The 16,680-nt window shown below is 40.8% G+C and overlaps 1 protein-coding gene across 4 annotated transcripts in view; it reads left to right on the plus strand.

Annotated features, from left to right (window-relative positions):
• The window catches only part of PID1 (phosphotyrosine interaction domain containing 1), a 265,177-nt gene extending 249,705 nt beyond the window's left edge, over positions 1 to 15,472 (plus strand). For all 4 annotated transcript variants that reach the window (XM_033229960.1, XM_033229961.1, XM_033229964.1 and 1 more), the window contains one exon: positions 13,385 to 15,472. In XM_033229960.1, the coding sequence (XP_033085851.1) occupies positions 13,385 to 13,861 (477 nt within the window). In that variant the 3' untranslated portion in view covers positions 13,862 to 15,472. The remainder of the gene's footprint in view (positions 1 to 13,384) is intronic.
• Positions 15,473 to 16,680: the final 1,208 nt, after the last annotated feature.

The raw sequence follows: 16,680 nt of genomic DNA on the forward strand, positions 1-16,680 counted from the left end.
CTGAAATAAATATCTCCCAACCAAGGCATGTCCATAAATGTGCCCTAGAGATTGTGTACTTTATGAAATTGGCATGTTTGATTCTATTAAAAAAATTAAGAGTAAATCTGTATGACTTTCTGGGTCATAATCATTCCATTTAGAAAAACAAACAAAAGCATACTGATAAAGTTAGAGGAAGGCCTTGTTTAGGCAGCTAAGCTTACCCTCTGCTTCCTGGTCAGGCAACTAAACCTGGCTAAGCAGACATAGTGTTGGAAGTTCTGGCTAGGGCAATCAGGCAAGAGAAAGAAATCAAGGGTATCCAGTTAGGAAAAGAAGAAGTCAAATTGTCCCTGTTTGCAGATGACATGATTGTATATTTAGAAAACCCCATCGTCTCAGCCCAAAATCTCCTTAAGCTGATAAGCAACTTCAGCAAAGTCTCAGGATACAAAATTAATGTGCAAAAATCACAAGCATTCTTATACACCAGTAACAGACAAGCAGAGAGCCAAATCAGGAATGAACTTCCATTCACAATTGCTTCAAAGAGAATAAAATACCTAGGAATCCAGCTTACAAAGGATGTAAAGGACCTCTTCAAGGAGAACTACAAACCACTGCTCAGTGAAATCAAAGAGGACACAAACAAATGGAAGAACATACCATGCTCATGGATAGGAAGAATCAATATCGTGAAAATGGCCATACTGCCAAGGTGATTTATAGATTCAATGCCATCCCCATCAAGCTACCAATGACTTTCTTCACAGAATTGGAAAAAACGGCTTTAAAGTTCATATGGAACCAAAAAAGAGCCCGCATTGCCAAGACAATCCTAAGTCAAAAGGACAAAGCTGGAGGCGTCACGCTACCTGACTTCAAACTATACTACAAGGCTACAGTAACCAAAACAGCATGGTACTGGTACCACAACAGAGATATAGACCAATGGAACAGAACAGAGTCCTCAGAAATAATACCACACATCTACAGCCATCTGATCTTTGACAAACCTGAGAGAAACAAGAAATGGGGAAAGGATTCCCTATTTAATAAATGGTGCTGGGAAAATTGGCTAGCCATAAGTAGAAAGCTGAAACTGGATCCTTTCCTTACCCCTTATACGAAAATTAATTCAAGATGGATTAGAGACTTAAATGTTAGACCTAATACCATAAAAACCCTAGAAGAAAATCTAGGTAGTACCATTCAGGACATAGGCATGGGCAAGGACTTCATGTCTAAAACACCAAAAGCAACGGCAGCAAAAGCAAAAATTGACACATGGGATCTAATTAAACTAAAGAGCTTTTGCACAGCAAAAGAAACTACCATCAGAGTGAACAGGCAACCTACAGAATGGGAAAAAATTTTTGCAACCTACTCATCTGACAAAGGGCTAATATCCAGAATCTACAAAGAACTCAAACAAATATACAAGAAAAAAACAAACAATCCCATCAAAAAGTGGGGAAAGGATATGAACAGACATTTCTCAAAAGAAGACATCCATACAGCCAACAGACACATGAAAAAATGCTCATCATCACTCGCCATCAGAGAAATGCAAATCAAAACCACAATGAGATACCATCTCACACCAGTTAGAATGGCAATCATTAAGAAGTCAGGAAACAACAGGTGTTGGAGAGGATGTGGAGAAATAGGAACACTTTTACACTGTTGGTGGGATTGTAAACTAGTTCAACCATTATGGAAAACAGTATGGCGATTCCTCAAGGATCTAGAACTAGATGTACCATATGACCCAGCCATCCCACTACTGGTATATACCCAAAGGATTATAAATTACTCTACTACAAAGACACATGCACACGTATGTTTATTGCGGCACTATTCACAATAGCAAAGACTTGGAATCAACCCAAATGTCCATCTGTGACAGACTGGATTAAGAAAATGTGGCACATATACACCATGGAATACTATGCAGCCCTCAAAAAGGATGAGTTTGCGTCCTTTGTGGGGACATGGATGCAGCTGGAAACCATCATTCTTAGCAAACTATCACAAGAAGAGAAAACCAAACACCGCATGTTCTCACTCATAGGTGGGAACTGAACAATGAGATCACTTGGACTTGGGAAGGGGAACATCACACACTGGGGCCTATCATGGGGAGGGGGGAGGAGGGAGGAATTGAATTGGGGAGTTATACATGATATAAACGTCATGCACATGTACCCTAGAACTTAAAGTATAATAAAAAAATAAAAAAAATAAAAAATAAAAAAAAAGACTGGAGGGGTAGCTTCATGGAGAATGACAATTAGTCAGCTTCATCCCATTCTAGCCATAGGACAGCGAGATCCATTTTCGTTGTTTTTTTGTTTGTTTGTTTGTTTTGTTTTTGAGTTGGAGTCTAGCTCTGTTGCCCAGATTGAAGTGTTACGGGTGCCTGCCACCACGCCCAGCTAATTTTTGTGTTTTTAGTAGAGGCGGGGTTTCACTGTGTTGGCCAGGCTGGTCTCGACCTCCTGACCTCATGATCTGCCTGCCTCATTCTCCCAAAGTGCTAGGATTACAGGCATGAGCCACCACACCTGGCCTAGATACACCTTTATCCTGATGAAGTGAAGTAGATCTGCCAAAAGACAGACCCCAAAATGGTATCAAAGACTCACTCTGACAACAAATCAAACAAAAGAAAATACCCTAGCTTTGATTCAGAGTGATTTGAGCTTCCTGAGGATGACACACAGAAGCCTGTAGGGCTGAGGGGGAGGACTCTGGAGCGATTGCAACCAGAAAGGATGCCCAGGCCTGCTCTGAGCTGAGACCAAGCCTCTCGGGTTGGCCTTCTGAGGGTTTCAACTGCCTTTATTGAGGGATGTGTAAAGTCCTACCCACCATAGTGTTGGGCTCCAAGAGCAATGTTTTAACATATGTTGTCTAGTATGTTGATACACAATGCACGAAAGGTAGGGTAAGAACCAACACGGCACAGATTTAACGTTTGCTTTTTGGAATTATTCTTTGAAGTGGGAATGGTTTGCTTTGTTAAACACCATGTCAGAGTTCTTTAGGAATATGATGTCTGAATATTAACTATGCTACACTGTTGTTTTCTTTCAATGATTGATGCATTCTAATTTAAAATCCCTGGACTATGCAAACACATCTCTAGTTTAGGACAGTTTAAGTGCCTTTGACTCCAACCACCTTGCAGGATGTTTAAAAAGCCTTGGTAGGGTGTCTATTACATTTTGCTGTCCCTGACTAGGCCTTGGTCTCAGTATGGACTCTTGAAGAAATGGCCAGAGAAAAGGTAAATGATTTAAGAATTGAAACTAAGGTGTCTGAATCCTCTTCAAGTGAAGAAATTAAAGCAGTGGAAAGAGCTTTTGTTTTGTGGTGGAAGACTTGGGTTCTACATCTCACTTTTCTGAGACCAGCTGTGGGATTTGGGGCAAGTGTTCTCAGATCTTTGGGTATCAGAATCATTACATTTGTAACAAATGAGTGGTGTTAGGTTGGTACACACACACATATATAAATGATTGACCCCATTTATATGTGTGTGTGTGTGTGTGTGTGTGAGTGGGGGAGGGAGGGAGGGCGAGAGCGAGAGATCGAGAGACAGAGAGATAGAGAGAGAGAGACAGAGACATATCTTTAAAATAATTGACTCACATGATTGTAGGGTCTTGCAAGTTCCAACATTTTAAGGGAAGGTGGGCAGACAGGAGACCCAGGGAAGAGGTGTTGCAGTCTTGAGTCAGAAATCAGTCCAGAGGCAGAGTTTCTTCCCTCTTGGGGATCTGTTCTCTCTACTAAGGTCTTAACCTTATTGGATGAGACCTACCTACGTTATGAAGTATAATCTGCTTTATTCATAGTCTACGTATTTAAATGTTAATCACATCTAAAAAAGAATATCTTCACAGCAACATTTAGGCTGGTGTTTGACCTAAGAGTGGGCACTATGCCCTACCCAAATCCGTACATAAAATCAGCCATCACTGTATCTAATGATATGCCTTATTATAGAAGTTAGCTTAAGGAGTCACGTGCTGAGACGGAAGGAACATTTTTCTTAGAGTTGGGAGACATGGGCCTAAGAACTGATTGTCTCACTGATGGGCTCTGGGACTGCCACTGACTCCTCAGTGGAAAATGAGTGGTCCAGTTTTGATCATCGAGTTCCAGTGTGATCATTGACAGGTACATATTTTCCGTCATAGGCTCCATGTTTAGAGCAATTTTTTTTTGCCCAATAAATCACATTATGTAAATGTGAATTCATTTTTTACTAATATATATATTTATATATATACACATATATGTACACACAATATATTATATATAAACACACATATTATACACACACACACACACACACACACAATAAAAGAGACACTGTCAGAAAACAGCTTTTCTCTGCCCTTTTGAAGTATTGAAAATAGTTCCCAGATTACCACTCCCCTTTGCTATTTTTATGGGTTTCTCCAGGGTCCAGGAAGACTGGTGGATGACCCTGCAACTCCTTGATGGCTGATGCTGAAACTGGGCAGGGAGCTCTAGGAGGAGCCAGAGAGGATCCTGTTGGCAGGCTCACCACAAGTCTAAAGGGACCAGCCTTGGGAAGGGCAGTTGGGATGTGGCAAATGTGAGCCAGATTTCTGGGTCCCACTGTCCAGGTTCAAGTTCTGGCCACTCTGTGACCTTGGGCAAGTTACTTCAGCCTCTTACAAGTTCCCTAATCTATAGAAACAGCTATTACATACCTTATGGAATTATTATGAGGATTAATGATCCACATAAAGCATTTAGCCAAGTACCTGGCATAGAGTAAGTCCTGGATAAATGTTAGCCACTGGTCCTGTTCCTGTTAGTGATGCCCAGGAACCAGGAATTGGTTCTAGTAGCCCCCTTTGTGTCTTCCCTCTGCATTCTTCTAGACCTCCAAAATGTATTATCGTGCTGACAATAATTTCATAGATTTCACTATGAACAGCATCTATCTTTTAATACCTTCTTCATGGCTTAAAGCTTGTAATATAGGTTCGTGGTCATAATTATCAAATCAGTGTTTGTGATTTAGATTGTTGAGAAATTGGCATGCAGATCCATCTCCACTCTTCAAAGTGCCCAGTGAATTCCTCGCCTCTGTGGCCAGCAAGAAAGCAGTGGATTCAAGCGAGGTCATAAATCTCTGTGTTGCACCCTTAGCCTTTTCTCTGGAATGTGCAGGTGGGAATTCATGTGATAGCAGAAGAGCCTGACTCTGGTATTTTGCCCAGTGTTAAGAGCGGCTTTTCTTTTTCTCATCTTCTGCCTTGGAACCCAAAGGCTATTAGGATTCCCAGCAAAGTTGCATCCTTTCTCCTTTCCTATCATGCTATTTTATGTCAGCTGGGTACATATTTTATGTCCTACAGACAAAGGAAAAACAGCAATTTTTATTTTTATTTTTTTGTTATACTTTAAGTTCTGGGATACATGTGCAGAACGTGCAGGTTTATTACATAGGCATACACGTGCCATGGTGGTTTGCTGCACCTATCAACCCGTCATCTACATTAGTTATTTCTCCTAATGCTCTCCCTCCCCTAGGCCCCCAGCCCCCAACAAGCCCCATTGTGTGATGTTCCCCTCCCTGTGTCCATGTGTTCTCATTGTTCAGCTCCCATTTATGAATGAGAACATGCAGTGTTTGGTTTTCTGTTCTTGTGTTAGTTACAGCAAAGTCTTTTATATCTCAAGAGAGGCCTCCAGAAAGTCTTTATTCTTGGCTTGTCATTCTTGAGAAGCCCAGCAGTAAATGGAACCCAAGCTAAGCTTGTGAAGCTGGGCTCATCCAGCTTGGAAAGTCGAAGAACTCCAGGAAACCAGGTGCTTGGGTTCTTGCACAATCATCCATCCCATCTTCCATCTTTGTTTGGGAACCCTTGACATGACCCTTTTCATCCCACTCTCCAGTCTAGCGTGAGGTGAGTCAAGTTCAAAACAGCAGCTTCTCAGGCCAGAATGAGGTACGGACCGGCCACCAAGGGAAACAAATGGTACTGCTCAGCCAGAAGTATAACTTTCAGGCAACCAAGTTTGTTTTGACACACATGAGCAGGGAATGGTGATTCATGAATGAAGAGCTGGCTGGGGTGTTGGAAAACTCATGAGTCGGAAGGAGAGATTCTGAGGACACTGCTGTCTCCTGATCCAATGCTGTTAACACTGCAGACACTCTGGCGGGTCCCTTGGCTTCACAGCCTCTCTATATTTTCACAGGCTGTGAATATTCTCAAATAACTTCTTCAGTTGGGGTTGGGCAAGTCGATTTACACACATTGCAAATGTCTGTGTTTGGGACATCAGTTTATGCCATGGAATGACACATGGGGAAAGTGTTCATTTTATTTCTCTCAGAATGATTCATTTGTAATAAGTTTCATGCCCAGTGCCTGTTTCTGCCACCATAGAAAAGAAGCTGGTATTTACTGCAATTTCCAGCTAGTTGTTACTCTTCCTGAAGACTTCTCTTGTCACCTTCCAAGTCTCCCTTTGTTCCAGCACCCTGGGTGGTGAAGGCTTAAAAATCTATGTATCATTTTGGACACATTTTGTGACCAATTTTTTTTTTTTTTTTGAGACGGAGTCTTGCTCTGTCCTCCAGGCTGGAGTGCAGTGGCAGGATCTCGGCTCACTGCGAGCTCCGCCTCCCGGGTTCACGCCATTCTCCTGCCTCAGCCTCCCGAGTAGCTGGGACTACAGGCGCCCGCCACCTCGCCCGGCTAGTTTTTTGTATTTTTAGTAGAGACGGAGTTTCACCGTGTTAGCCAGGATGGTCTCGATCTCCTGACCTCGTGATCCGCCCGTCTCGGCCTCCCAAAGTGCTGGGATTACAAGCTTGAGCCACCGCGCCCGGCCTGACCAATTTTATAAGATGATGTTTTCTGTCTACTTTGTGGCTCTGGAAGATGGCGACTCTTAAAGACAGGGCCTATGATTCATCTAGAAAGTGTTCACCTCTTTCATAGACAGGATAACAGGATTCTCCTTAAGCAAGCCTGACGTTGGTGCACAGCTATGTTGGTTGTGGAACCCCCAGAAGCAGCCTTGCACATGAGTTCTGTGTTCTTACTCATAAGGAGGATGTGCCCACAGAAGAACATTAAAGAGAATTTTCCCGCATGAGAGAAACCATGGCAGGAAGAGACCTCTCTATTTATATTTAGAGTAAGTCCCTGTAACAGTGTTGATGTAGAAATATACAGGTATAATGGCCCATATTATAAGGTTTCTGTTTATTGAGATATGGGAACTCCATGGCCCAAATACACAGGGGACATGGTTGCATGCAGAGCATAACTGAATCATTGGTATTTTGAGACAATTAATTTTTTAAAACAGTTTTTACTCAATTTCCCTTGAAAATCAGAGCTATAAGATGCATTTCTATTAAAATACATATATAAAAAAGAGAGAAGTTCACTTTTTGAAAAAAGGTCTGAATAGTGTTTTTCAGTGACTTACAGTCAACATTATGGGTTAATGCCAAACTCTGGAGAATTTAATGGGATAATTAAGAAATGTGTGGACAGGCAGTAAATAATTGACTTCCTAGAGCAAAGTGCACAGACATAGGTCAGGATTCCGGAACTTGGGCCATTATGGATAACAGCAGGGCTGATTTAAAAGAGTTTCTGAGGGGAGATGGTCTTGCTACATCATTTTATCCCTTTGCATTCTATTTTTAGGGACACGCTTTTTTTTTTTTTTTTTTTTGAGACGGAGTCTTGCTCTGTCGCCGGGGCTGGAGTGCAGTGGCCGGATCTCAGCTCACTGCAAGCTCCGCCTCCCGGGTTCACGCCATTCTCCTGCCTCAGCCTCCCGAGTAGCTGGGACTACAGGCGCCCACCACCTCACCCGGCTAATTTTTTGTATTTTTTAGTAGAGACGGGGTTTCACAGTGTTCGCCAGGATGGTCTCGATCTCCTGACCTCGTGATCCGCCCGTCTCGGCCTCCCAAAGTGCTGGGATTACAGGCTTGAGCCACCGCGCCCGGCCAGGGACACGCTTTGTAAAGAATTATTGCCATTCCATTTCTAGGAAGCCCCATTCAGATAATTGTTTTCCTATGTTTCTCTTTTCTTTTCTTTTCTTTCTTTTTTGAGACAAGGTCACGCTCTGTTGCCCAGGCTAGAATGCAGTGGTATAGCCCGCTGCAACCTCTGCCTCCTGCAGGTTCAATCAATTCTCCTGCTCAGCCTCCTGAGTAGCTGAGACTACAGGCACGCACCACCATACCCAGCTAATTTTTGTATTTTTAGTTGAGATGGGTTTCACCATGTTGACCAAGCTGGTCTTGAACTCCTGACCTCAAGTGATCACCCACTTTGACCTCCCAAAGTGCTGGGATTACAGGCCTGAGCCACCACACCTAGCCCCTGTATTTCTTTAAGAAGTGCCAACTTGTTAACAATATTTATTTATCTATTTATTTATTTATTTATTTATTTTGAGACCGAGTCTTGTTCTGTCACCCAGGCTGGAGTGCAGTAGCATGATCTCAACTCACTGCAACCTCTGCCTCCCAGGTTCAAGCAATTCTTCTGCCTCAGCCTCCCCAGTACCTGGGACTACAGGTGTCTGCCACCACACCCAGCTAATTTTTGTATTTTTAGTAGAGATGGGGTTTCACCATATTGGCCAGGCTTGTCTCAAACTCCTGACCTCATGATCTGCCCGCCTCGGCCTCCTGAAGTGCTGGGATTCTAGGCGTGAGCCACTGCACCCGGCCGTTAACAATATTTCTTTGAATTTATATAATCTCATATAGATAATATATTTCAAATTTATATAATCTCATTTAAACTACTTATCTGTGCTCCACTCGTCTCTCCAGTACACCTCCAAAATACAACTTTATTTCTTTAAAAATCTTTATTTTATAAGTAATACATATTTATAAAGAGGAAGATATTTTCTCTTAGTTATCAAAATTTTACTACTATTAAATTGGTTTTCATTGTAGTGAATCATCTACAATTTGCAATAAAGAATTTTAGAAGTATTTTTAAATTATGTCATGATATGTATTTCTCTATGCAATTTTTTAGAAAAATATCAGAGAGAGACAGAGAGAGAGAATCTTTAGAGGAAATCAGGATTTTTTTCTACCAAACATAAAAATAGTTATTTCTAGTTTTGGTGAATAGTAAAACTAAATATACCTCATTTCAGGTACTAAAGTTAATTTCCTCCATATGCTTTTTCCCCTAATTTATTTTTATTTTGGTAAAATACATACAACATAAAACTTACCATCTTAACCATTTTTAAGTGCACAGTTCAGTGGTATTAAATGCATTCATAATGAACACAACTGTCACCAGCAACCATCTCCAGAACTCCCTTCATCTTGCAAAGCTGAAACGCTGCATCCATTAAATGGTAACTCCTCATTCGTCCTTCCCCCAATCCCTTGACAACCACAATTCTAATTGGTCTGTTTCTTTGATGTTAACTACTCTAAATACCTCAAACAAATAGAATCATACAGTACTTGTCTTTTTGTGGCTGGTGTATTTTACTTAGGATAATGTCATCAAAATTCATCCATGTTGTAGTATCTGTCAGAATTTCCTTCCTTTTTAGGGCTGAATAATATTCCATTATACATATATACTATGTTTTGTTTATTCATTCATCTGTCAATGGACACTTGGATTGCTTCTACTTTTTAGCTATTGCAAATAGTATTGCTATAAATGTGTACAATATCTCTTTGATATACATCTTTCAATTCTTTGGGGTATATACCCAGAAGTGGAACTATAAGTCATATAGTAATTCTACTTTTAATTAACTTATTATTATTATTATTTTTTGAGACAGAGTGTCACTCTGTCACCCAGGCTGGAGTGCAGTGATGTGATCTCAGCTCACTGCAACCTCTGACTCCCGGTTTCGAGCGATTCTCCTGCCTCAGCCTTCTAAGTAGGTGGGATTACAGGTGCACACCATCACGCCTGGCTAATTTTTGTATTTTTAGCAGCCATCCTAACAGGTGTGAAGTGGTATTTAATTGTAGTTTTGGTTTGCATTTTTCTAAGGATGGTAGCATCTTTTCACGTTTTTTTTTTTTTTTTAGCTTCAAAAAATATCTATTAATTTCCATTGCCCATTTTTTTCCTCAGGGATTGCCATACAGAAAGTTTATTTTTTAAAGCCTTTTTTCAGCTTTTAGGTCCAGGAGTACAAGTGCAGGTTTGTTACATGGGTAAGTTGTGTGTTGCTGAGGTTTGGTGTGTTAATGATCCCATTACCCAGGCAGTGAGCATGATGCCTGGTAGGTAGTTTTCAACTCTTACCCCCACAACCCTCCCCTCCTAGTGGTCCCTAGTGTCTGTTGTTCCCATCTTTATGTCCATGTGTCCTCAATGTTTACTCCTACTTATAAGTGAGTAAACAAGTGGTAGGAGTAGTCAGAGGGGTTCTTGTGTTGTGATAAGTATATATAAATTGAGTAAGCTGCTTATTAGGAGAACTGATAATAGCTGCTTGTAAGTTGAACTGATCATAGCCGCTTATTGGTAGAACTATTGTGATAAATATATATAAATTGAGTGAGCCACTTATTAGTAGAACTGATAATAGCTGCTTATGAGTAGAACTGATAATAGGATAATAGGATGATGGCTAGGGTAACTTCGTATTAAATTGTTTGGGTGACAGCTCGTAATGTGCTGATTAGTGCAGAGTTTGCATTGGATGCTGAGAACATGTGGTATTTGGTTTTTTGTTCCTGCATTCACTTCAGACAGTGGCCTCCAGCTATGTCCATGTTGTCGCAAAGGACATGATTTTGTTCTTTTCATGGCTGAGTAGTATTTATACATGGTGTGTATGTACCACATTTTCTTTATTCGGTCCACTGTGGATACCTTTGCCCATTTTTAAGTTGGGTTTTTTTACTTTTTGTTGTTGACTTTTAGGTGTTCTGTATGTATTCCAGATATTAATTACTTATTACATATATGATTTGCAAATATTTTCTCCCATTGAGTGGGCTGCCTTTTTAAATGTGTTGACATTTTCTGTTTATGCACAATTTATTTGGTGCATAAACACCACAATTTATTTAGTGTCAAATGTTCACAGATCGTCCACGAGTGGCTAAGATAGTGATACCTTTGCTTTCTGATGGCTCAATTTCATGAACTTTGATGCATAAAATGATTTAAAATATTGGGTAAAACTAATGGCTATGTATGAATCATAATCATAAATAAATTTCATGTTCAGACTTAGGTTATCTCCCCAAGATATCTCATTATGTATATGCAAGTATTTCAACATCTGAAAATAGCTGAAATTTGAAATACTTCTGGTCCCAAGCATTTTATCTAAGGGGTACTCACCCTGTATTGTTAGTTTTCGTCCTGCAATATTATTCCCTCTGCCTCCTCCTATCCTTTCCCACTGCCTCTGTTCCTAATCCAGGCCACCCTTATCCCCTGGCTGTGTTTCTGCTATCAGTCAGGCCTCCCCATCCACCTTTCTTCCTGGCATCAGGAAAGTCTGAGTTCACAGCCTGTATCACATCCAGGCACTCCTTGGACCTTAGCCCTTCAGTGGCATTCCAGCAGGAGCAACGACGCCCCAATTCCTCAGACCGCATGTGGGGCGATCCCACAAAGGTCAGCCTATTTTTTATCCAGAGGTCGTGGACCTCTTACATGGCCTCTGCTCCAGGGCTGTCTTAGGCTATGGGTTTATGTGTGCTCAGGTTAGCACAGCCTCTTTGTCCAAGCTGGTTGAGACTTTCTCTACTGCAGCCTTGCCTTTACTGTTCCCTCCTCCTCTTGAGCCATCTTGACTTGCTGGGCTCCTATGTAGTTTGAGGCCAATGCTTTGAAATCCAATGCCTCTTTCGGAGGCCTTCTGTCATCCGTATGCCACTGCCTCCTCCACTGAACACTCATGGGACTTTGCTGTTCCCCTTCTTGCCCTTTCCATGGCCTGCCTTACGTCATAGTCATAGCTGTGCATATGTCAAGGGTGAGAGTTTTGTCCTGGTGAACTGTGGAGCTAGGATTTAAACCTCAACTTCACCTGCCTCAAAGACTGTCCTCTGAATGAATATTCAATTATTTCTTTCCTGTGGATATTCGGCCCTCCCCAGTTTCATAGCAACCCCCATGCCTAGGTGTTAGATTGCCATTGTGTATAATAGGGTCCCAATAACTACTTCTGTAATGTACCACCCTTACACATCTTTATTAAAAAGTTTCCTTCTTAAAGGGACTACTCTTGTCACAAAAATACAATAGTACTTAACTTCTGTGTTTTAATTTTTTATATGTGGCCTGTATTGTCCCAGTAAACAGAAACATTGTTTGGCATCATTTTGACCAAATGTCCCTTCTCAGTTCTCACTGTTTCCACGGACCTTCTTCTGGTCTTTCACTCCTTGAATTCATAGTATTTCTATTTGTGTCACTAATTTTAAATGTAAGTATATACTATTTCATGTTATTTCTTAGATGATCTCTTAAGTCTATGTCTTTCCATAGTGCCTATGCTCCAATAATAATAATTCTCTGTATTTTGTGGGATGAATAAAACAATGAAAGAATGAAAATCCCTTCTTGGCATATTATAAACAAGTTTTTAAAAAGACAGTATTTGAATCTTTTGGAATTATTCTTCTTAGTTTTCACACTGCCATCTAGCTAAGTGATAAGCCAGCATTCTACTCTTAATTCTTCTGTACATCTTTCGTTTATTATCAGATCAGATGCTCATCAGTTCAAACACAGTTTAGGTTAAAAAACAACTGGGCACTGCTGTTATTTTTAAAAATTATCTTGGGAAGGAAAACTATCATGCTTTAGGCCATAATTTCAAGAGAACAGTTTTTGCGTCCTTGGCATTAGAAGCAGGCAGCCTAAGTGAAATCAAACATTGAGAGATTTGGAAAGAGACCCAGGCTAGGAGATAAGTTAAATAAAGATTTTGTTTTTCCAATGCAGTGTCCTTTTGATTCCTTCATATTATTCAATTCTATGTGTGTTTGACTGAAAATAAATTTTGAGTGACTTTATGATGTTAAAGAAATGCCAAGTTATGTAAAAGATCATACTCTTCATTTTAATTGGGGTTTAAAAAAGGAGTAAGGAGAGGGAGAGTAGTTCTCTAGAAGTTAGATTTTAAAATCCGACTCTATTCAAATCATTTCAGTACATTTGCCAACTAGGCAACTTGTTAGAAAAGATACAAATTCTGATGAGTTATTCTTTCAGGGAGCAAGAAAGAAGTGTCTTCACCTTCCCACTGTGACACCGTGACTATGTGAAACACCTACTCATTCAGTCTATCAGAACAAAGAGCCTTCTGCTGATGCCTCCCTTTTCTTCCTCTCTTGCATCTGCAGGTTACCTACCTGGGCAAAGTCTCCACCACTGGCATGCAATTTTTGTCAGGCTGCACAGAAAAGCCGGTCATTGAGCTCTGGAAGAAGCACACGCTAGCCCGAGAGGATGTCTTTCCAGCCAATGCCCTCCTGGAAATCCGGCCATTCCAAGTGTGGCTCCATCACCTCGACCACAAAGGGGAGGCCACAGTGCACATGGATACCTTCCAGGTGGCCCGCATCGCCTACTGCACCGCCGACCACAACGTGAGCCCCAACATCTTCGCCTGGGTGTACAGGGAGATCAATGACGACCTGTCCTACCAGATGGACTGCCACGCCGTGGAGTGCGAGAGCAAGCTCGAGGCCAAGAAACTGGCCCACGCCATGATGGAGGCCTTCAGGAAGACTTTCCACAGTATGAAGAGTGATGGGCGGATCCACAGCAACAGCTCCTCTGAAGAGGTTTCCCAGGAATTGGAATCTGATGATGGCTGAATGAACTTGAGACGCTTCAGCAAAGGCAGTATTGGTCACGGAGTTCAAGGGAATAGATGAGTAAGCAACGTTTCAAATTTGGGATGAAAAGACTGCCAAACTATTGGCTGGCCAAGCTTTTTAAATTCAGAAGAGCAATTCTAAATCTAAAGAAATGTATCATTAAAGTAATTACGTTACATTGAAACCTGCTGCTGCTGTGACTGTGAGGAGGGTGGGAGTGTGGATGGGGAGGAAGGTTCTAGACTCTCTTCTTGTTTTTCTCATTTCCCAATGCCTCTCTGTGGGAGAGCTCCATGCCAGTTTTCACCACTCTCAGGCAAATACTCTGCAGCTGTTATTGGATGGGCCATTCCAATCTGCCTTATGAAATTCCACAAGAATGTTAGGAGCACCTATGGGATCTCTAGTGGGATGGGCAGGGTGCTGATGGGGATGCCGGCCGCAGGGAGGAAGGAATATCTCTGTTCCTCTCCCATGGCAGATGCCCTCCTCTGTATGCAAATCAGCACAGCCTTTATTGAGCTTTACAACTAACAACCTGATAGTTGGCAGTTAATTCACAGTTACAGATAATGCTTTTATTTACATAAATATACCAAGTAGTACCCTCTTATTGTATTCACTTCATCTATTTTCTTAGAATACTTGCAATTACTAATGACCCCTTCCCTTTCCCTCCTCCTGCCCTGTCCACCCTCTTTCCCCTTCTCATATCCCAAGAGAGATGGAATCTCAACATACATTGCAGGACACCAAAAGGAAGAAAACAATCAAGCAAATGAAATAAACAGTCAAACAAACCAGGAGTTTAGACCAACAAGTGAACACACTCTATGTCAGCTCTCCTTTTATCCAGCTGAGATTTATGGTAACTTATTTAATGAGTGGTCCTGTCCAATGCATTCTTGATGGCAAGCTTCAAATCCAATTTGGTATCACCACGGAAGCCTCGCTTCCATCACTCAGCATTGTACTTAGATAGAGAATGAGTTAGATAATCTTGACTTGTCTAGAGAACCCACGTCATCTTAACCTAAAGGGAAATCTTATTGCATTATCATAAAATCGATGATATTTTAGGGTCAGAATTGCCCATTTTTTAAAATTTTGAATGAGAAGTACTCGCTAAAAAAAATTCTGAGATTTCTCAGTTTCATGGTTCTTTAAATATTAAACACACAGAGTCAATATAGAATGAAATTGTAAGTATTTGTTAAAATACATACGTTGGAGGCCAAGAGCAGATGACTACTTTTCCAAGTAATGCTGCTCCTTCCTAAAAGTCTGTTTTCAATCCTGGTAATATTAGGGGCACTGCAGCACCTAAGAAGCCTTAAATGAGAGCTAATCCAATCTAGAGAGCGATGGTGTCAGCATTTTGGTCTGCGTATCTGTGTGTCCGTATCTGCGTTCGTGTGCGTGTACGTGTGCCCCGTGTGTGGGCCCAGTTTTCAGGCATGTAGAATAAGCATGGAGTCATACTGAAGAGGACTCACTTCTTGAAGATATGCTTGTTGCTTTACAACATATGTAAGCTATTCTTTAGCATAAATGCATTCATTCTTTAATAAAAATATGTTTGCATTAATAAAGCTGAGGCGTTTCATACTTTATGTGTCTGGCCTCTTTCAAGCAATAAAAACATGGAGAACAAATTAGATCAAGTAGTTGTATCAAAAATATTTTTAAACTGTGTCATAAATAACCTATTCCTTGATTGTGTTTAAAAATCTTGTTTTATTTTCTAAATGCTCAATTTGTTTTTAGTTTCTCCATGCCCCTGAGATGGTAACGTGGCAACAGTTGAAATAGTTCTTTAGTAAGGTGGGTTTGTTTCAGTGCAGAGTTTTCCAGAACACGTTGCAGATGATTGCTGTTTACAAAAATCTCATGTATGTCTTTGAAGAACCTATACTGAAATCCTGGATGGTAAACACTGAGTCATTTTTTTTCTGATGGGACTGGTTAAAGAATGTCTCCTCCAGGCTGTGACATCTCAGAATGGCCCTATTAAACAAGCAAGACTGGTGACCATGGAGCCTGTGTTTTTTGAGCAATGCCCTTCATGGAATCAATAACAAATATAAAGGCTTCCAAAGTAAAAGTATAGGTGCCTGTTATAAAGAGATGAATTCAAGTGAGAATTATAACCTAACTCCTCTGATTGAAATGGTAGTTCTCTCAGGTCAAACTTTTCCCAATTTCAGTTTCTCTGTTGTCCTTGAATATACATTTAAAAAGAAGAAAAAGAAAAAGAAAAAAACAGTCAGCATGTATTTCAACAGTGCCCTTTTCCTCACTGAGTACAAGTTAAGTTGAATCCTAAGTGCACACGTGGTTATTTATTGCAGGAAGCATTTGCTAGTTTTTTTGTTTTTGTTTTTTCAGACTACCAAGCGTGACATGCTAAGTAATTGGCTATGAGAATATTGTAATGAGTTTTTGCCTGGGATTATTGGCAGCAATTTAAAGATAGATACACAATGATATTTTCTAAATAGCTAATGAAGTCTTTTGGGATGGCCAATCCTAATGCCTCTCTGAAGGGTGATTCAGCTTTGCATTATTATTTTTTGATACTTTGTATGCCCACTTTCTGTACTATATTTTCTATGCTAGTGATTACAAAGTACTTACTCAGATGCTCCTGAGAAGAACCTCATAGACGGGCATAGCAGTTATTTCAGAGATGAGGAAACTCAGCCTGAGAGAGGTTATGTCACTTGGCCATGGTAGCACAGCTAGGGCATGATTGATGAGACTAGAAACTTCTGCCTTCTGGTCCAGGGCTGTGGCTCTGTCAAGACAAGGTCTAC

The sequence above is a fragment of the Trachypithecus francoisi genome, unplaced genomic scaffold (assembly GCF_009764315.1).
Source record: "Trachypithecus francoisi isolate TF-2019V2 unplaced genomic scaffold, Tfra_2.0 Lachesis_group13, whole genome shotgun sequence".
NCBI lineage: Eukaryota > Metazoa > Chordata > Mammalia > Primates > Cercopithecidae > Trachypithecus > Trachypithecus francoisi.